Source organism: Numida meleagris, chromosome 1 (assembly GCF_002078875.1).
Source record: "Numida meleagris isolate 19003 breed g44 Domestic line chromosome 1, NumMel1.0, whole genome shotgun sequence".
NCBI classification, from domain to species: domain Eukaryota; kingdom Metazoa; phylum Chordata; class Aves; order Galliformes; family Numididae; genus Numida; species Numida meleagris.
Genome location: NC_034409.1, coordinates 166,851,558 through 166,873,105, shown reverse-complemented (window position 1 = coordinate 166,873,105; position 21,548 = coordinate 166,851,558). Strand labels below are relative to the sequence as shown.

At 38.5% G+C, this 21,548-nt stretch overlaps 1 protein-coding gene across 2 annotated transcripts in view; it reads right to left on the bottom strand.

Annotated features, from left to right (window-relative positions):
- The window catches only part of FNDC3A (fibronectin type III domain containing 3A), a 114,212-nt gene that overhangs the window by 80,407 nt on the left and 12,257 nt on the right, over positions 1 to 21,548 (bottom strand). For both annotated transcript variants that reach the window (XM_021376315.1, XM_021376325.1), the window contains exon 2: positions 17,498 to 17,626. In XM_021376315.1, the coding sequence (XP_021231990.1) occupies positions 17,498 to 17,599 (102 nt within the window). In that variant the 5' untranslated portion in view covers positions 17,600 to 17,626. The remainder of the gene's footprint in view (positions 1 to 17,497; positions 17,627 to 21,548) is intronic.

Sequence of the window (21,548 nt, the reverse complement as noted above, 5' to 3'; positions counted from 1 at the left end):
GACAGTAGCATTACAGCGCTTTGCCTTTTTGAAGGACTAGTAGTTAAGGTTTATCATCTTCATCACTTGTGAAAAATCCCTTTCTCATCTAAATCACAATTTGAGCTGCCTTATTTGACAAATGCACTCCTATAATACAATAATTCTATATTTTTATAATATTTATCTACTCAAATCCAAATTAAAATATAATTTTATTGTAGCTCAAGTAGTATGATCCAGCCTTTCAAAGACATGCAACATTGAGTTTGACATACTATCAACAGATGTAACGATAATTTAACAATAATTTCATCTGAAGGTCTCATATATGATTTAGCTTTACTAGATCAGTGTGAGATGGGATGAGAAAGTATTCTGATCTTTTATCTAAAGAATCAAAAGCAGTATGAATTCTAAAAGAACAGAGTATCAATGCTTCCTATTTTTAACTCAGTAAGCTTTTAACTACTGGCAGGAGAAAATACTGGATTCTTCTGCAGACTGAACTAGAAAGGGATTTGACTGTCTTTTCTTCAAATCTTTACCTTATTTTTAACTCTGAAGAAATACATTTGATAAAAATGGCTGGAAAAAAGAAAACACAACAAGAAATGAAAGAGAGGCTGTGCAGGCAGAGCTGCAGCTACCTGGACTCAGAGCACTTCTCCAAAACAAGGAAAATGTTATGGTCAAATGTTAATGCTCATCTCCAGAAACATCTAGAAGTAACATTTATCAGCACAAAAGGGAGGCTGCAGAAACCAAAATGAGCTTCATGGAGGTATTTCTCCTCATCAGTATCACCACAGCATTATTTTTTAAAGGCAGAACGGTAATGATACAAAATGTAGTCAGCCTTCATAGATATCAAACACCTTCTTAAACACCCTAACATATTTCTTGTGGCACGTGAATAAGCAGGTTAATGTATTTCCTTATTGGAGCCTAGCTGGGGACAGAAAGGATTTAAAATATAGAGCTAGCTAATCTTGTTTTGAATGTGTTAGGTTGCAGACTAATTAAATATAGCCAAAAAGCCCATTAATTCCACTGAAACAACAATTAAAACCAGCCCTTTATTCTGTCAGTAAGATACACCCTTCTACAAGCATCTCTGATTCTCCTTTCCACCCTGCCTACCGCAGTAGCTATGTGTCAGCAGTTTGCCACATTTCCAGACAATTTCAGGGAGCTTGCAGGAAAGAAAGGCAGTGTAAGATCTGCGGCATCACATTAAAACATGCAGGAAGAAGTTTCCCAAGTGCTCTCAGCCACAAAACAAAAAGTGAGGAACCAGAGGCCTTCACAACTAACGGATACTCACTGAGGAGAACACATGCCTGTCTTCCACCAGACACTCAGTAAGCAAGACTGAAGTGGGTGGCAGCCCTGCCTACAGCAGGGGGGGTGGAACTGGATGGTCTTTAAGGTCCCTTCCAACCTAAACCATTCTATGATTCCAAGTTCTTGTGAGTCTGGTGCCAAACTACAACTGATTCTTGTAAAGCCCCTAGATGAGGTGAAACACTTGCAGGGCAGGAAAACAAAAAAGCTTAGGTTTAATTCACAAGAATGTTACTTGACTGTTTTAAGACAACATATTTCCATAGTGGACACCATAAGTACAATTAAAAGCCTAAATTATTCCTGCCCTTATGGGTGGAAAAAAAGTCAGACATTCCATTAGAATCACAGAATGGCTTGTGTTAGGAGGGACCCCAAGGATCATTAAGTTCCAACCCCCCTGCCACAGGCAGGGCCGCCAACCTCCAGATCTGGTACTAGACCAGGTTGTCCAGGGCCCGATCCAACCTGGCCTTGAACACGTCCAGGGATGGGGCACCTACAGCCTCTCTGGGCAGCCTGTGCCAGCACCTCACCACTCTCTCTGTGAAGAACTTCCCCCTGACATCCATTAGGTAAAACCTGAAATGAGTTAATGAGATCTACAAACTTACCTAATAAAACTATTTAACAAAATATGTCTCAGTAAATTTTACACATTTTTCTTCTTTTGCTCACCATCATACATATGCAAAGGCAGCTCTGAACAGAACTCTGTCTAAACAGGCAAGGCTCCCTCCTCAAATACACACACGCATGTGCATGATACAGCCAGTCAGAATTATATTCCTCTAAGGAAGTTAACAGTCACTGGCAGAATAGTGCCTCACAAATACTCTGTTGCTTCTACCAAATACATACATACAGTCAGCTCATAGAAGGAAACAGAATGTATCTGAAAAAAATACGTATGCAAAATATTATTACCAATACATAATATATCCAGAGGTAATATTTTAAATTTACTGTTTAGATTCTAGAAACCTAAACTTAGTTTGAAGCAAAAAAAACCAAACCAAAACAAAAAAAAACACACAACAGAAAAACACCACTACAAATGACTGTGGCCAGAAGTATACTGATAGGATACTGCTGGTAGCAAAGAAAAAAATATCCCAAATTAAGACAGTTCCTAAGCTTCTTCCTAACCCTGCCACACTAAGAAGATCTACCTAATTTGTAGGTAGATCAGATTTTTGAAAGGCTTATGGAGAAGTGTCCAGTTTACCCTTATCACATAAGGATGATTCTCACTATTATACGTGATGAAACCACAGTTTCAGTACCTGTACTTCTAAAAAGACAGGAATGAAGTGCCGTCCCAACTCTTCTGAACTCACACAAACATTGAGAGATTCAATTCAGACACAGAAAAAATTTGGGTTACAGATTCAATACCCTCAGCTGTGTTTTCAAATCTGTTGTAGCAAATTACGTTGCCCAAATAAGTGCTTTTATACCTAAAAGCTTCTCTGTCTGTGGAAAAATATGCAATGCCCTTTTAAAATACTGAGTTTTCTGAATATCCTCTGCTTTATTTCTAACCAGTGAAGTCTTATCAGAAATATCAAAGCTACCACTTTAGAGTCACTGGGATACAAGACAAGTATTTTCTTATTTGCGTTAAAGGGAAATCTATAGATGTCAAGCTCTTTATCTCTCAAGGATATACTTGCTCTCAAACCCATTCTTCAGTATCAAGGACTATCAGTCTTTTGGAGGGGAAAATCAAAATGCTAAGTGTTTCAATCCACACTGAGGCTAAAGAAACCAGCGTAAAATTACACTAAATACTGTCTGGGTGCTGTTCATTGCCTCAAAGACAAGACAACCAAAGGAACTCGACGAATTTCAGGGCAAAGAAATATCGGGAGTTCTTTCTCCAACCCCCCACTTCTCACTGAAGACGAGAGGAGCTGAGTTACTTGGTATCTTTGTCTAAAAGGAGTTAAGTCACGCCTCGTGAATTTACTTATTTTTCCAGAATGGGTGAAATCTGGGACAAGTTTTCCAACCATGCTTAAAGCTTCTGGATATATTTAACAAGAGTGCTAACAGATCTGCTGTTAAATATATCACAACAACAACAAAAAAATGCAATCCTTCAGCAACAAAACTGACTGATATGCTAGAATACAAACCAAAATACTGAAAAATGTAGGGAAGTTGAGAATGCAAGGAGAAGGCAGGGAAAAAGCTAGGATATAATGAATTAATTTCATTCACTGCTAAAATCACATATAACAGGAATAAATAAGAGTACATTATATACGTAACATTACAACTATGGTTATACTATATTTCAATGAAATATGTAGGAAGAGTCTTCCTGTACAACACAAAGGGTTAGAAACTGAAGCAAAATTGTACTGCTGAAAAGCAGAGTTCTGGTTTCCTCTCATGCTGTTCTATGGGACTGCATCTTTTGGGGTTCTTCTCCCCCTCACACCAACAGAAGTCTGGATAACTAAATAGATAAAGTGCCTCAAAACATTTCCTCCTTGGACCTTGAAACCATAACTTAAAAAGCACCAATCACAATCCATCTCCGTATTAGCAGAAACAATGCTCTTTTCTGAAGGGGGGTTATTAGGAAAGTTACAAGAGCTTCAAGGTTGATTTTTTTTTTTCCTTTTTAATCTGTGTTCAGCATTATGTGGCTACAGGTGCTGATTCAGTAGCAAATGATTGTCAGCACATATCACAAATATTGGAAAGACTGTACTAAAATCATGTATTTAAATGTACCAGTAAGGTACAGAAATGTAAAAAAAAAAGCAGCGGTTCAACTAAAAATACTGCAACTGAAATTAGCTCAGCAGTACTGATGAGAAGTATTTTCAGCCACAAGGACACGGGTTGATTCATTTTTGAACGTTTCACAAATTGAGGAAAAAAACTGTTGTTAATTCTCTTGGCCAACGTGACTTCAAAAATTTTACAGTCCCCAACTAAATCTGTTTATAGAGTGGTACAGCCACGTCGGTTGTAAGATGCATACTGTACCTTTAAAAGCCTGTCTGCAACGAGATTAAAAAAGGGTGCATTTCTGGAAAAGGGTGAATATAACACAATACGCAACTTCCAGACAGAGCCACATTTATGCTCTGTCATTGGGGCATTCAGAACAATCACAATTTTTTCCACTAATCGCTCCAATCAAGATGTTAATTAGTGGCATGCTTAAATCCAGTATCCCATTTCAAAAGCCTTAGCGCTTTGACTTACTGTTGCTCGCATCCTTTTATTTCTCTCATTCAACTGGTGCTACCACAGTGACAAAGGCTGAAGGAGGATCCAACAGTCACCGCTCCAGATGCTCCGATCTGTTCCATTCACTAAATATGAGGCAATCTTCGGCGATGTGCTGGGCCCCCTCAGCAGGGCACCTTAACCTGACCGTCACGCCGGAGCATCTCCCTCTACCTTTCCCTAGAGCTGTGCATCCAAACAGCATGTGGAGGCAGGATGGGAAAGGTAGGATCAATTAACAATATAGTCGGCAATACCTACCTCAAGCCTTCCTTCCTATCAAATTAGCCAACGTACAGTGAGCTTCCTGCTGTACACGAATGTATCATGTCACCATAGCAACTAAATCAACAAATAGCTGCTGCAGCATCTGCTTCTGGATCATCTAACGTCAGTCAACAGAAGGCTCGGGTTTAAGAGAACAAAGCTTCCAAATATATTCCATTTTATAAGTGCATTTTTAATTTAGCCTCCTGATTCCCAGATAGGATACACTAGGCAGGAATGAGCCAACTTCTGACTGTATCCTTGAATATATGATGCAGCTCACGACTCGTGTGCAAATAAGCCAGAAAAGAGGGGAGGAGTAAAGAATACTTAAAAGAGAATTTAAAAAATACGGCAAAGAAGAAATCCGTTGGATTTTAATACGCTTGTTCTTAACTACTCTGTTACTCCACACTGTGCATTTTTATTTGGCACATTAGGTCGCATAAGAAGGAAAAACCACGTTTCCCATTTTTACTTTACAATTTCCTATTTACATATATGTCTGTCTGTCTTAAGTAATGCAATAACCAGAAACACCTTTTATTAGGTATTTATATTTAAGACATTGCAGGTGACAAAGATTGTTTCCCTCTATTAGTCTCCAATAATGAGTGGAACTGAACTGAAATCATCCAGTATTACTTTCTGACAATTTAACATCTGCTGCCTTTAATCCCCACAATAGCAGGGGTCCATAGGCATGCTCTCGCTTGTAGAAAGACAGCTACATAGGGGACAATGCTCATCTCTCCCTCCCTGTGAAAATTTACTTCAAATACCCCATATGGTATAAGCTTGGGCTTACGGTCTAAGTCCTGGCCCCTAAGCAGACGTGGCAGATGAAAGCGCATCTTAACAACCTGGTACCTGCAATGTGAGAATGTTAGATCACAGACTAGATGTTGCCTGAGCTACAGAAAGATTAAACGTTATTTGGAGAGCACTGTCCCAACTTTATGTAAAGAGACTCAAGCCCACAGCTCAGTTAAAAGAAAGGATACTTCCAATAGTCTAACTTCAAATCACATTCCCCATGATTCATCAGCACAACATTCTTTACCAAATAAAAGCTTTCTAGGTCAAGATAACAGTTCTCCATATCCAGCATCATTTTATTACTGAAAGCATTTATTTTCAATTTTAAAAGGCGCTGTTTTTTCCATCTATGTATGGTCTTCCGTTACATGGAACATTGCAGCTACTTTGTCTCCCCAGAGCGTGGTCCACTGAGCCGGGAAAAGTAGACACAGAGTCTGGAGAACTCTACCACAGCTCTGAAGCTGACGTACTGTGATTTGTGGGTTTGCTGCCCCACACACATGGCCCTAAGAGCTACCGATCACACTGCAAGACTTCAGTGTTGTTATTCATGAGCTGCACAGGAATTGCCAGATGGAACCACAGCTGTGGTCGAGCTAAGGTGATGTCAGTCACAAACGTAGTACAATTCAGTTTTCCAAAATATCTTGTCCATATCATTATGTTAATGAGGCTAAGGACAACTCTTTTTCAGAATGAAACCCACTAACATTTAGAAAACTGGTTAAATGGAAAAATGCAAAAGAGCTATGCAATATGCATTACAGCCAACGTAAGACTATAAAATAGGAAGGGAAAAAGAAAAATCAACAAAGTGACATCAGTAATAAAAGCAGGATTAAAACCATGTTTTGAGCCTTTGGCAATTCAAAACAAGTTATGAATTTCATGCTTTTCAAGAAAATTATTTCCAACTATAACTTTGTCTTAATGTCATCTTTCACAAGACTGCTCAAACTCCACCTTCTTTTATACATTCTCCTTCCCTACTTACGTTGGCTAATAATCAACAAAGAGTTCTGAAAACTTTAGGCTGATTTCTGTGCTCAGTCATATTAATTCATGGCAGGCTAGGCATACATATCTGTGGTACCTATACAGAAAAGTCATGCTAGAATTTGGTCTTAAATCTTGTTTTCTAGTATGAATTAAAGAAAACAGGCTTCTCATCCTCATTTACAAAAACGTCTTACAGATACTGACCATCATCCAAGGAACGTTATGCAATGTTCTTAATAATAAAGTTTTAAAATCTTACTATTTTCCACCAAGTTCATCTGAGCAAACTACAATTTATGGTTTCACGCAGTTCTCTACCCTGGCGTCTACTGACTGATAACCTAGAAGGATCTAGACATTCTCTGTATATGGAGATAAACACATTCCTAATGAAAAACAGAAAAGATCTGAGTAGTAAAAGTTATTAGTAGACTTTGTTTTCCAGGACTCAGGAGGAAATCCACACAGAATTATGTGGATATTTACTTAATATGTCATGGTAGCAATTCACATGCTTGTGATTTAAAACAAAAAGAAAGGAGAACCAGATTATCTCATGGCAGCATGGCTTCTCCTTCTCTTGAGGCTATCTTGCCAACTCGCAAGACCTATGGATATTTTCAGGGGTGACAGCAAGCAACTCTGCCATTTTGCTAAAAAGAGGCTGACATAAAATCAGCAAGTATTTCACCTTTCACTACTGCTCCAACATGCTGTCTTAGTGCATGCACCACTGCATGCACTAAGACCACTGTCTATCCCTAGAAGTAACTGGAAAAAGGAAGAGGTTGGTATATTAACTACTGTTCAGTGGAACTAACATTTGAAACTATAAATTTCAGTAAGTCTTTGATGCTTTTTGTAGTACATGAAGAGCAGAGCTCTCTTGATATGAAAGATGAGCTGAAAAGCTGATCATAGGATGAGAAAAAATAGATGGTTTGGAGAGCCAGAGCCTTGTTTTGTAAAAACAGAAAGTCTTCTGAGAAGAACCAGTAAAAAAGATAAACGTTAAAATCTGATAAAATCTAATTTCATTGACAATCATGTTCAAGACTTGTCAGTGCCTATGTACAACAGTGTCACTACATTCCCTGTCTCACACTTCATTGCTGAGAAATATTTACATTTTTTTAATCTACTTTGTCTGTTTTGTCTCTTTTCTTCTGCACTAAACAATTCTCACAGCTAGGCTAAGCAAAGTTTTATTTGTCTCATTTACAGCAAACCCAATCTGTTTCATTAGCATAGAAACAGGCTGTGGTTAGTAGAAAGTGCACAGAAGATTTGCTACTTAAAATAATCCCACTGTAATATCTTTAAATCATGAAAAAATAAAAATGTAAGAGTAACAGAAGTGTTGCAAAAGATCTGTATAGTGCAACAGACAAACATTTGTGTTTCAAAGTTTTAAGCTAATCCTTGTTTACCAGGAATTAGAAGGAAATTGTTAGGAGCGGTCACTGAACTCTGGAACTTTCTGAGACATCTGGTCCTGGCCAGAGGTTACAAACATCAATCTCCGTAAATAAAAAATAGAAGATTTGAACCAGACTACTCTTATTTCACCATGGTTTGCTGTTTGAAGTCCACTGAACTGGAGCTTTACAATGCTAAGCAAAACTGAATGAAGGATAGTGCTCATACTGCACAGTAAAGTGGTAAGGACTAAGCTTCCAGCTAATATTCACAGGTAATAGCCTCGATAGGCACCTTCCATACATCTCCTTTGTTTGAAATAATCTGAAGCAGAATCAGGGAATAAACTTTCATTTAAATTATATCCAGACAGATTAAAGGGTAGAAGACTGTCAGATTAGCTTTGGAAAACAAATTGAACAGAGATTCATGTCTGAAGTGAAAGGGACAAACAATTAACACTTCTGTTGCTCAAGGAACTACTAATATTTGGGTAGATGTTTACATGCTTAGAGAATCAAAAAGTTCACGGGTGTTAATAATTCCTGCACTGTGGCTGCATGCTGTACCAGCAGTTACCACATGAAGTATTCTATGTCAAATATGTGTTATTTAGTGTTCCACTTGGCAAAAAACTACTTTGGATGGCTGCCTACCCCCCTAGTCTCTCTCAATCAAGCTATGAAGGTCTAAATGCCGTGATGACCTTAATAAGCACAAATTTGAAACAAGGTAAGTTGTTGTGCCACAGTTACAGCATTGCTAGTATTTTGCCTCCATAAAATACCTAACAAGAAATATAAAAAGAATCCTACAAACATCACGTAAGCTAGCTGAGATGAGGAAACTGAGGTTAAAAAAAAAAAAATAGAAGATATGCAAGTGATGACTCAAGTCAATGGCATTCTCTACCTAAAAGAATTTCTTTGTCAGTAATATCAGGACATGTCTGAAAGTGCGTGCAACCAGTCTGGTAGTCACGAGAAACAATATACAATGCCATACAGCAGTCATGATCAACCTTTGGCCGAGCAGTTGAATACATTATTTCAGAAAGGTTATAAAGCTACAATTGATTTTCCCTCTGTGGGCTGAGGCAGAGCCGCTTCAGCACTTACTGTGATCTCCTGAATCAGGTTTCTGAGGTACAAAAAGAGGACCCAACAAATGGGAGACACGCTGCACGCCTTACTCTACAACCAAGAAGTTACTCCAACAACAGGTTACTGGTGGAGGACTTCACCAAGTGCTTGGCAGCTGAGCTCATTCTGGCTGTGCCGTGCTCTGTAATTTATACCAGAGTTATTCCAAGGGATTAAATGATGGGAAAGGAGGAATTGCCACCTTCTCTTCCCTACATCTTGACAAAGAAGATATAGGGTACAGAACTTAATTGAACAACAACTAGAAGTTTGAATTAAAGTATAAGCGCCCTTTAAAAACAATCCCTCTCCTGCAATGCCATTGTAAAATTAAGAGGAAAATGTAAATAAACAAGATGAAAGAGTGAGGGAATTCACCTTCTAAAGAGTTTTCAAAATTTTAAAAAGATGTAAGTCATCGGTTTATCAAGTATATGGACAAGAAGAAAGTTTTTTATTTCCCAGCATTTCTTATGACAGCTCAGCTCGGTGACACAGGAATAAGTTAAAAGCCTGTAATATTAAAGACTGCTATTTCAAGTAGAAATGTTAAATCCAGATGACAAAAGGAAGTGCCAAAGGAGAGAACTACATTCTGAAGTTATTAAAAAATGCATTTCACACATACACAAATAGGCATGAGTTTTGATAGCACTTCTGAGGTAGCCTCTTCCAGCCCCCACTCCTTTCTACCTTCCAGAAGTTCTCTTCATACACTCAGCTTTGTGTGGGTCTGGGTATTGCTGATGTCAAAACTCTGTGTGACAATAAGAAACAGTGTTAGGAAAGAAACTGGAGGCTCTGTCCTTAATTTGATGAGGTTGGGAAGGCTCAGCCTGCACTGACCAAGTGATGGAAACTCCACAACCTATAAATCTTTCCTATGTGTTTTCTCCTCTAGTTTCAAAAAGAAAGGGAAAGAAATTAGAGCCAAAGGCTTTTTTTTTTTTTTACTATGGTGCATAAACCATAGAATCTACTTCTTCCCTAAGGACGTCATTCTGGCTGCTCTATGAAATGTGTAATTCTGGAACATGCAGAGGCTTAGACAGACTTTACCCACTTATAAATTGAAAAACTTCTCAACCACCAGGAAAAACAAGCTTTAGCTAGCAAGGGATGTACTTCAGATGACTTGTTCACAAAGAGCATAGTTTTCATGTATTTTAAGAGTGAATTTCTGCTATTGAAGTAACTTTGCAAAGCAGTTACATTTTTGCTTCGCAGAGAGATTACAATAGCTGCCTTTTGAGGAACTGATGTAAGCAGTGAGAACAACTTTGCAGGTTTTTGACTCTGGCATTCAGGTCCTGGTCCACTTGACATTAAGTGTCCAAGGGAAGGAAGGAAGCAGTCACCATGCCTGAGCCTAAACAGGACAGCGTTTGGAGATGGCAGCACCCTTCCACATCTTGCTGACTGAGGAGCACAGACGCAGGAACTGGAAGTGCTTGCAACAGACTGTAAAGAGGAACTGGGCTACCTCAATGCCTGTAGCTGCAGGCAACGTGCACCTACTCACCTCATTAAATAAAGCACTTTATTTAATATAAGCACAGCTCTTTAGTCACCTTACTAAAACAAGAAAGACATCAGCTTCCAAGACGTGCTTATTTCTCCCCATTGGCTGTGTTAGCAACCTAGAGTGACTAACACTTGACTTTAAATCTGATTTTCCCATGTCACCCACATCTCTGAAATGCCAACTTCTAGAGGTTCATTCCACAGAGGGAAACCCTGCCGCAAGTATCTTGGGAAGAATCTAACTAAACCAGAGACTAAAACTGATTTAAGATTCACAGCAGGCAAGTTAAATCAGATGTTTAGAGAGAAAAAGGAGGACCACTCAGAGAAGCTTTACGAAACTACTCAATTCCGCAAGTCCTCCTATTGAATACAAGTAGGAAGGCTGAGAACTGCGCAGCCTTCATTCTCATTTCTACATTTCTTTCAGATGGTAAATACTAAAATATATTCAGATGCAAATATAAATTGTGCACTAACTCTAATGCTTTTTTTTTCCTTGCCAAAGAGCAATACAATATTCGTACGTAACTAAACATGACGGTACTCTGAATTCCATCACTTTCTGCTGAGAACAAAGGCCTCTTCGAAACGTAAATCAAATTTTCAATGAAATCAAAGATGCAGCTTAAATGTACAAGAGAAAATTCTGCTTCCAAAGGCAAAAAAAGCAGTCTACATTTATTTAAGACTTCACTCTTCCTGACCACAAGAATATGAATGATGCAGAGATACAGCAAGGATTTAATAATCTTCAGGCATCAAAACTCACATCCTTATAGCCTTTTTAAAAAAATCATAACCAGCAGCTACTTTTACAGAAAATATTTTTTGTATATGAAATGCCCCAGACAAGTTTTATTATGTATTTTCCAGTGATGATTGCTACACAAAAGTACTAATAAACACTGCAAAAAAAAAAAAATGCGGATGGATAATCACCTTCTGTACAATAGAGCTGCAGTACTCTGTGCAGAAGAGTGCCAGTGATTCCAGTGGGCATAATTCTGTTGCATTTCAATGCTAGGAAGTCACTGAAGGATGGAAGAATAATTGTCAACTAAAACCAGCTTTAATGAGTCCCTGAAAAAGTTAGACATATATGCTAATCCAATAGAGCCAAAGGGGAAGTAAAAAAATAAGACAGGAGCAGCCATGCATGTACTCTGAAATCAAAACAAAGATAAAAGGAAGTAAAAGAGCACAATACGGAAAGCTGTGGGAACACTCATAACAGTATATGTTTTTAAACAACATTTAGCACAGATTCTTTTCTTAGAGGAAAAAGATCATGTAACATATGCAGTTCTAGGCTTGATTTCCAGCAACAAGGCAAAACCAAAGCAAGCTGGAACTTGATTATGTACCATATGCTTTTCAGAAACAGAAGTGTCAGATTTAAAACTGAGGAAAAGCATTTAGTAACCTGATTCAGATCTTTATTACCTTTCTGTTTGAACTCCGCCTACGTAAACAGAAAGCCATAAAAGGGAATTTTTAGAAGTACTTGCTTTTATAGCTGTCTATTGCACTGCTGACCAAAGACTATTAAAAGGTTAATGCCAACTTTAAGATCAAAAGTCTTAATACTCAAATCCATTTTAGAAGTACTAACATGTAGATTTAATGCTAAATATCTATTTCAATTCAAAGAATTTGCACTTAAACTCACATACTGTGTATGCAAACACATCCCATGTATATTACATACAAACTAAGCATCTAAGGTAAGTGACCAGCTTCACAACCTGGAGCTAAGACTTTTTGATGGTATCTCACTGAGAAATAAACCTGACTGAAGGTCAAACACTTTGTGTCCCATGCCCCAGGGAAAAGGAAGCATTTAGCAGGGGGCTACTCAGAGTGCTGTCCACCTCCTTGGTAATGAAGAACACCAGGTTTAGATTGGGATGTCTCTCTGCAACTTATTGGCTTTAGTAGGAAGGTGCATAGAGGGTCAGAACTCCAGGGCTGCTGCAAACTTGTGTCAGTAATTCATTGTTTTGTCTTGGGTAGAGCACTGGGTGCAGTAGGGACTGTCTGAAACAATTTAACTTCAATCTACTATACGAAAAACACAGTATCTGTTAAAGAAAAATTGAACTTTCCTCCACATTCTCCCCTGTGGTAAACTCATCTCCACCACAAAACCAGGACTATTCTTCACACCCAACCTCAGCAATAATCAGTAAAGCCTAACCACAGTAGTCAGCCTTACATGAAAAACCCCAAAGCACTTCTGTCCTCATACAATGCTTTCTTAGCATCAGCTGGTTTTTCTCAGCTTCTCCATACTTCACGCCCATCATTATCACTAAGATTTAAGGAGTACACTGCCCATTCACATTAAACACAGCAATGATACGGTGTAAAAGCAGTGCGTAATAAAATGAGAGGAGCTAATGGACTCCAACTCTGCTCTTCCCTTTCTTCAGTTTTGTCCTATGAAACTAATACCAGCTTCTGTGAAACTCATCTTGTGAATTGTTTTGTTTTAAAATATGGTGGAAAGTTACAGCTTTAACCTGATCAAACACTTCTCCTGCATACGACCTTTCATCTTAACATGTTCAAATATTTGTACTGCTATTTCAAGTTTAAACTGTGAGCAGAACTTTAAGTACTTGAAATAGATCTTGAAGATATGAACTGTTCTAGAAAAGCACTGAGCGATCTATACCTTTTCAGTAACTCATTTATAGCTCCTGCTGAGTCCAATCACATGGCCTTCAACAAGGCTGTGCTGGGTCCTGCCCTTGGGTCCCAACAACTCCATGCGATGGCACAGGCTTGAGGAAGAGTGGCTGGAGATAAAAGCATCTGACAGAAAAGGATCTCAGGGTGCTCATTACAGCCAGCTGAACATCAGCTAGCGGAGTGCCCAAGTGGCCAATGGTATCTTGGCCTGCATTAGAACTGGCACAGCCAAGAGGAATAGCAAAAAGCTGGTGAAGGGACTAGAAACAAGAGAACAGCTGAGGTAATTGTGGTTGTCTAGTCTGGAGAAGAGGAAGCTGAGGGGAAACCTCATCACTCTGCAACTATCTGAAAAGAAGTTTTAACATGGAGGGTGTCAGTCTTCCCTCAGATGACAAGTGACAGGATACAAGGAAATGGCCTCAAGTTGAACCAGGGAAGGTTTAAATTGAGCAGCGGGGAGGATTTCTTCACAGAGAGGGAGGTAAAGCACTGGAACAGGCTGCCCAAGGAAGCAGCAGATTTCCCAGCCCTGGAGTTAAGAGATGTGGGAATGTGGCACTGAGGGACAAACTGGAGCGATGGGGCTCCACTAATGAAAAGAGGAGCTAACATTCAGGTTAAAATATTTTTCAAAACACATGAGAAAGGCCCAATTGCAACGTTTTGTACTTTAATACATTTCATATGAAGATATATATATACTGCTTCCATCAGTATAACAAAATATTTGTTATGTTTGCATTGTAAGATGACTTATAATTATGTAACTGTCTGCCTTCCTGAGGACAAGCCTTAATTCAGCAACCTTGACAAAGTAAACGGTGCCTTTAATTCTGGATTGCCCATGTTTTAGATACAGAAACCATTTTCTACTTAATGATGGCTTTTAAATCACCAGATATAAAAGGGTTTCCAGTAAACTTTCTTTCCACTGACAAAACACATTTGTAAATTCTTCATGAGTCACGTATCAGATGGAAAGGAAGGACAGAAAACAAGTCATGACTTCACTAGTCATTGTGGAACACAAAACAGTAGGCAATGTTAGTTATCACAAAACAAATTAAAAATGACTTCATTGATCACTGAAGGGCCGACCAGTGCTTGCTGAAAATGTTTTTTTTTCCTTTTAATTGAAAAACACTAGCAGTATTTGTTCCTCTTTAGACAACAGTTCTAAGAAGAACTTTTTTATTTAAAAAAAGTGACACCTACAGTATATATGATGTTTTTTCCTAAAATCAACAAACTCCCACAACTTCCTTCTTTAATCAAATTATTTGCTTGTTTTCCAGATTCAATCCTGCTTGGTGGAAGAAAAAGAACCAACATTTTAATGAAAAAGTATCCCCAAAAGAACATTTAGGCATATATCTAACTCAAAATCCCACACCATTACAAAGGATGTTTGACAGCACAGTTTGCTAGCCTAATTTTTGGATAAGGCAGAAGAATTACTTCAGTCTCAATTACTTTTGTAAGGTCATGGGTGATTAGGGGAGGTTCCCAAGGACTGGAAGAAAGCAAACGTCACTTCAATCTTCAAAAAAGGGCCAAGAAGATGATCTAGGGAGCTACAGGCTGCTTTACACCACCTTGAGCCTTGCAAAGATGAGGGAGTGAATCTTCCCAGAAACGATTTCCACACATATTGTGGCTTCAAAAAAAAAACAAGTGACTGTGGGTAGCCTGTATCAATTCACAAAGGAGAAATCGACAAATCTGTATAGCCCTCTACCATGAAATTACCAGCTGGGTAGACAAGGGGAAAGCAGTAGATATTGCTTGTCATGACTTCAGTAAGGCTTTTGACACTGTCTCACACAATATCCCCATACGGAAAATGATGAACTACAGTTTAGACATTGGCAGTGTGGTGGACCGAGCACTGGCTGAACTGCCACCCTCAACAAGTTACTATCAGCAACTGTCCACCTCAGAGCTTGGCATGGGGCAGAATACTGTTTACTATCTTTAGTGAACATGTGGAACATGGGACACAGCACACCGTCAGTAAGTCTGCAAGTGGTATAAAGTCTGGAGGAGGAGCTGATGGCTGTTGTGCCAGCTAGAGGGCCCTTGGCAAGCAAATGAAATGGACCAGCAGGCATCTTCAAGTTTAGCGGAGGAAAATGTGAAGTCCCACCCCTGGAGAAGAACAATCCCATGCAACAGTACACACCATGGTTGGAGAGTGGTTTTACAAAAACAGACCTAAGGTTCCAAGTGGACAAGTTGATTGAATGTGAGCCAGCAATGCACCCTCAAAGCAAAGAAGGTCAACAGCTTTCTGAGCTGCATGAAGTAGAACACTGCCAGGAGGCCAAGGGAGGTGATCTTTCCCTCAGCCAGAAGTGGTGAGATCTGGAGTAGAAAGCCCAGTCCCAGGCTCCTTAGTATAAGAAAGACATGGATATATTGGAGAGCCCAGCAAATAGCTACAAGGATGCTGAAAGAACTGCAGCATTTGATGTGTGAGGAGAGACAGAGCTGGGAGCGTTCAGCCTGAAGAAGTGAAGGTTCAGGAGAGGACCTTATTATCAATGTGCATGAATACCTGAGAGCAGAGTGGAATAAACAAAACAGAGACTGAGTCTTCTTAATGGCGCCAGTGAAAGGACAAAAGATAATGGGCACAAATTAAAATAAGAAACTCCAATGAAGTGTAAGAAATTATTTCACTCTGAGGGTGGTGGAACACTGGAAAATGCACTGTGGAGTCCCTTTTCTTGAGGAATATATAAATCCCAACTGGATATGGTCCTAGGTGACCTGCTCTAGCTGGCCCTGCTTTGAGTAGGGAAGGTCTGACTACATGGTCTCCAGAGATTCCCTCCAGCATCAAGGAATCTGCTACATATCTATGAGAAGTTTTAAACAATAATAGAAAAAAAAAGAACATTTACATTTGGGTAAAGAAAATAAATGGTGGAATGCTTAACTTTATACACGTGTTTTGTTCCCTTTTGTTTTCAAGGCTTCAAAATCAAACTTTACAAGGCAGAACATGCAAGAAAACACTAACACTCATTTCCTTGCATGTTACAGACTACTGCTTCTCCAATTCAGTATTTGAAAGCAGAACTGGGAGAAAGCAAAACTGAGTACTGCCTCTTCTCTCTTTTTCCGGAATGTTCTACCCGTGCATTTAGTAAATGAGATTTCTCAGCATTTAAGTTTATTCTGCAATGGAAAGATCTCACTGTAGCCCAGATCTGATTTCATGAACCACTGCAACTGATGCTCCAATCTCATTTTAGATTTAGATTTACCCTACAAAACAATTCCTCTTTATGACAACTAAAGATCAAACATCAGCAGACTCTTGTCATCACAGGCGGTGATCTCCCAGTCTGTTCAGATGCTCCATGACCCTTAGTTTTTCACCACTTTTCTTCCATTAGAAGCTGCTCTGTAATCAAGTTTCTCTGGGGCCTACAATATTCTTCTGAAGTTAAAGATGGGGATATATATATTTTTAAATATATATACAGTTTCTCTCTGGAGCTGACTCTTCTAAAACGTTACAAAACTGCAGTTGTGTTTTTCTTAGCCATCAGCTTGACTGTTTTTGCCTAACAGAATATTTGAAGAGTCCAGGCAGACACAAACAAACAAAAGCAGGTACCACCTTTCATGATGCTCAGTTTTAAGGAAGATAGTCACTCTAGAGGCCAAAGTTGTTAGCATATGTCTGAGCTAATAAGCTCTAACATAGGGCAAGGCTTATCAATCTCAAAAAGGTCATGTGATAACATAAATATGTAGCTTCTAAATTAAGACTTGGGCACAGCTTGACAGCTTGGCAGTTGTCTAGTCCTTCATTTCTATGAAAATGTTCTTTCAGAAGACAAGTTTTCTGCTTCATACTCCTAACAAATCTCTCCTCTGCACTAGCTCTATCTTCACCTCAATCCCTCAAATGCATTCATGACCAGAGCTGCACAAAAATATTGCATATGAAGATTTTCGTAGTGTCGATATAAATGATGCTGTTGAAAAAAGGGGAGGGGGAAAAAAACAAAAAGAAACTGAAGTTTTCTTACCTGTTGTGCTCCATCCCCACTAACAATAGGGGAAGTTAGAAGAGGGATTTCACTACTTATAATCGAACTGGTATCCAGTAACGGTGGGTGTTCTGCCATCATCGACGGTACACAAATTCACAAGATCACCTGCAAAGAAAAAGTTACTCAAATGGTTAAACTATAAATACCTCTGAAGAGTTATCCTTCACAAACAGTCTCAAGTGAGATTTTTTTTTAAATTAAAAAGTTGCAAACACCTTTAATAACTCTGCTCCCACAACATTTCAGAAAGCATGTAAGCTTGAAGAAGATGCTTCACTGACTAGGAAAAGCTGTACTTACACAGAGGGTAGGTTTAGACCCCCTCTAGCGGCTGAACCTTAGAAGATCCATCGCAGCTTTTGAGATAAGAAACCAGATTTTTTTTAACCTTCAATAATAAAGCAAGATTTTTGTCCAAACTTGATTGGCACTGCTGACAAAATGCCTACTGGAAAGATATGACAACAAAGCTGTTGCCTTAGAGCTTAGACATACAGTATGTTTGTTTATATCAAAGTGGTATCGATTGATATCTATGAACAGGGACAGCATCAGTACTATTTTTTTTTTTTCTTCTTATTCTCCAACCATCAAAAGGGACAGTTATTTAAGGAACAACTGAAAGGTCCAAGTGAGATGAACGAAGTCTTATGTACAATCTTAATACCTGTACTTTTAAAAAATAAATTAACTCTGGAATTAAAGGAGCATTTTTTTGATAGCCAGTATGCAGTTCTTTAATAACTTTACTAGTAGCTAAGAACTGCAAGAGAAATAAACAGAGGCAAGAGGTCCATGAAAGCAGTGACCCACTTCAACTCTGATGAGTGCCAAGTAACTGCAGCAAAAGGAAAATCCAGCTAAGCGTCCTTACCTGTGACATTAACCAGCCATAAAAAAAAAAAGTGGCTTATGTGTTGGTGTAGTATGAGGAATTAAGACCAGAAAAAGACAAAGATTACAGTTTTTTCCATGCTGGAAATGTGTATTATGAGTATAATAAACTGCTTCTGTAATTCTACTTAATTAAAAAATCACCCAAATCACTGAGCTACACTGGTTTAGTGTACTCCTCTCAACTCCATCCCACTAGACCCTTACACTTAGCTTTTGAAATAAAAGAAGAAAAAAAAAAGAGATCGGTTTCTTAATTATTGTTGATATTTCTTAACAAAACAAAGACAGATGGAAAAAAATTCACTAGAGGCAAATTGTACATTCAGAATTCCCATAAGTCAATTACATTTTCCATCTTGAAAACAGTGCTTAGCATCAAATTGATACGTAAAGATTAAGCTGGGAAAAAGCTTACACAGAATTTCTAAAGCAGAACTGCCTCCTTCCATCAGTCCTTACTGTAGTCTGGTGAAACAAACTGGGTACAATATTAAACGCTACATAGTTCGACAGTCAGTAAGATTACTTGAGATCATCTGCCTAATGAAACTCTCCTACAAACACTTCTAAACTTCTAACACTAATACACCATCTGTTCACAGAGACGTTTACTAGTTACAGCATATAGCTTGCTTTAAATGAAAAATACTTGACAAAAGTCAAGGGATAGAACCAGCTTAATGACTCCAGTAGTACGTTCTAGAGGTGTTACTTGATTAATTCAAAGAGCTGCTGTTACAGCTTCCTGCACAGGAGTGTCTCAAACAATCTCCAACCCAGCTATACATATACAGTGCAGTTTGGCTGCTTCCATGCTGAAGGCTGCCCTACTATAAAGTTATGAACTTGGAGAAAAAAAATAAAGCCTTCTGAAATGATTTTACATGCTTCATTTACTTTCTTGGTATACTCGATTAAAGTTCGGGAAAAAAATCTCTCTATGTTAAAAGTCTTTGAAATCGAACTGTGATTATTTAAGAATTCATCACCACTTATGCCAAGCCATTTCAAAGAAACGTAGAATCACCAAAGTTGGAAAAGACCTCCAAGATCATCCCATCAGTCCACGTACCATCAATGTTTCCCCACTAAATCATGTCCCTTAGTACAACATCTAAACATTTATACCTGCTTAACTACACCAATTAGTCTCCCAAGCAATGAGGACAGAGTTTTCTATTCCCATCTTTTTAAAAAAGCTTTTCCTTTTCCACTCATCAAAAAATCCTCCAGACTACCATCAGTCCCTACTACTTTTGCAGGTGGCATTGGGCTGATGAGGATTACTTGGATCACCTTTCAAGCTAGCAGGTTTGAAGGTAAGCTTCCCAGGATAATATCCAATGACCATTTAATGTATAATGAACACACAGCCTGGAAGCAGGGGTTAGATTTAAGACTAAGATTAAAATACTCCAGACTGTAATACAACACACTCCTGGTCTACAAAGACATGGATTTCCCCAGGTTTAATTTGAATCAAGCTCATTTTTCCCAAGCCACCCTGCTAATGATTAACCTCTTAGATAAAAAAGCACTGGCTTCCTTTATCACACAATGATTTTTGCCTGAATTTGTAACTTGGGATGCATTTAGTACTAGCAATATTTACTGGGCATAAATCAAAACATGTCCATCAAATTGGACATTAATGAGAATTAAACATAACCCAAACCAACTCAAATATGACTGCCACGATCACTTTTTCAGCTCTTCCAACATGGGATCAGCTCTGGACATATCTAACATTTGTAATCAGATTCATTCATTAATTTTCTCACAAGCGCTTACAAATGGGATTAACGAGAAACTGAGGTTCCTACAGGCACCTGAATACTTAGGTTGACTGCAGACAGACTTTAGTGCTTTAACTGGGATACAGCTAAATTCCATGCCGGATCTGAGGATTTGATTTATTCTGGAGATAAAGCACTGCTGCTCATTGATAAGCCCTGACAGGAGGCACTGGGCATAGCGCTATTCCTGACATCCTTTACAACAATAATAGAAGTGCTACCTGTCAGGCTGTGTAATCAGTCTAGAGAAAGAAGTAAATCAATGCTTTCTTGACAATACAATATTACATTTCTTTGCAATGCCACAGACTTAAGCCTCACACAAATGTAGACCAATGCTACACATGTCAAAAACCTTCTCCCCATCAGTGGTTAAGAGGCACCAACCTGCAGACATTGGTTGTTCATTGCCACTGGTGTCAGTAAGATGTGGTACGTCCACCACCTGCAAGTGCTTTCTCTTTAGCTATGAGAACAAGGACTGACAGGAATTTGTAAAGCTAGAAGTACTGCGTAGCAGAAGATGTCAGATAAAACAGAAAAGGTGAGCATCAAAATAATAAGAAAAGTTCAGTGAACCTACCTTGGACAAAAATACAATTACATCACATTTGATGTAAGGGTATCAAATGGGCACCGAGTTTTTATATCAACAGAACCAGCTACCTTGCACTCATAGTTTCTGGAAGAAGAAATCTATCCAGAGTTTGAAAAAAAGACTTCCATATACCCTGAATCCTGAGAAAAACTCAGAGATCTGGAAGAAAACCAGAAGTCTTACATTAAATACTTGACTGTAAAAGGGCAAATGGGACAATCTACACATGCCAGCCAACAGTATTCTGAGACCAAACAGGTTCACAGTCAACACTTGTTGTTACTTGTAAAGAATTAAAAGCCAAGCATGATTGGTGAAAATATCTTATCCAATTAACTTGATAAGAATCTTCTGGTGGAATGTTCCTGACAAAGGTTCTGATAAGAGCGCTGGTATAGCAATCAGACCATTTTTGGCATTACACATTTTTCCTGAAAAAAACCATTACATGGATTAGAATTGGAATGACAGCTGTCAAAAATATTAATGGTAAATGTAGAATTACAGAGCAGGTGAGTTTCAAATAGGATGAGAAGGATTAGTTCTTGGCTTCTCACTGTAGATGTTTTTAACTTGATTCTCAGGAAAAAGATGAAAAGGAAGTCAGAAGGAAGTCTGGAAATGACAAACCATAACAGTGATAAAAGACTTAGTCATTTTGCTATACCAAAATAGCATGAATACTTAAAAATATATTTTTTTAAAAGCTAGGCATAACAAAAGGTTTTAAATACAT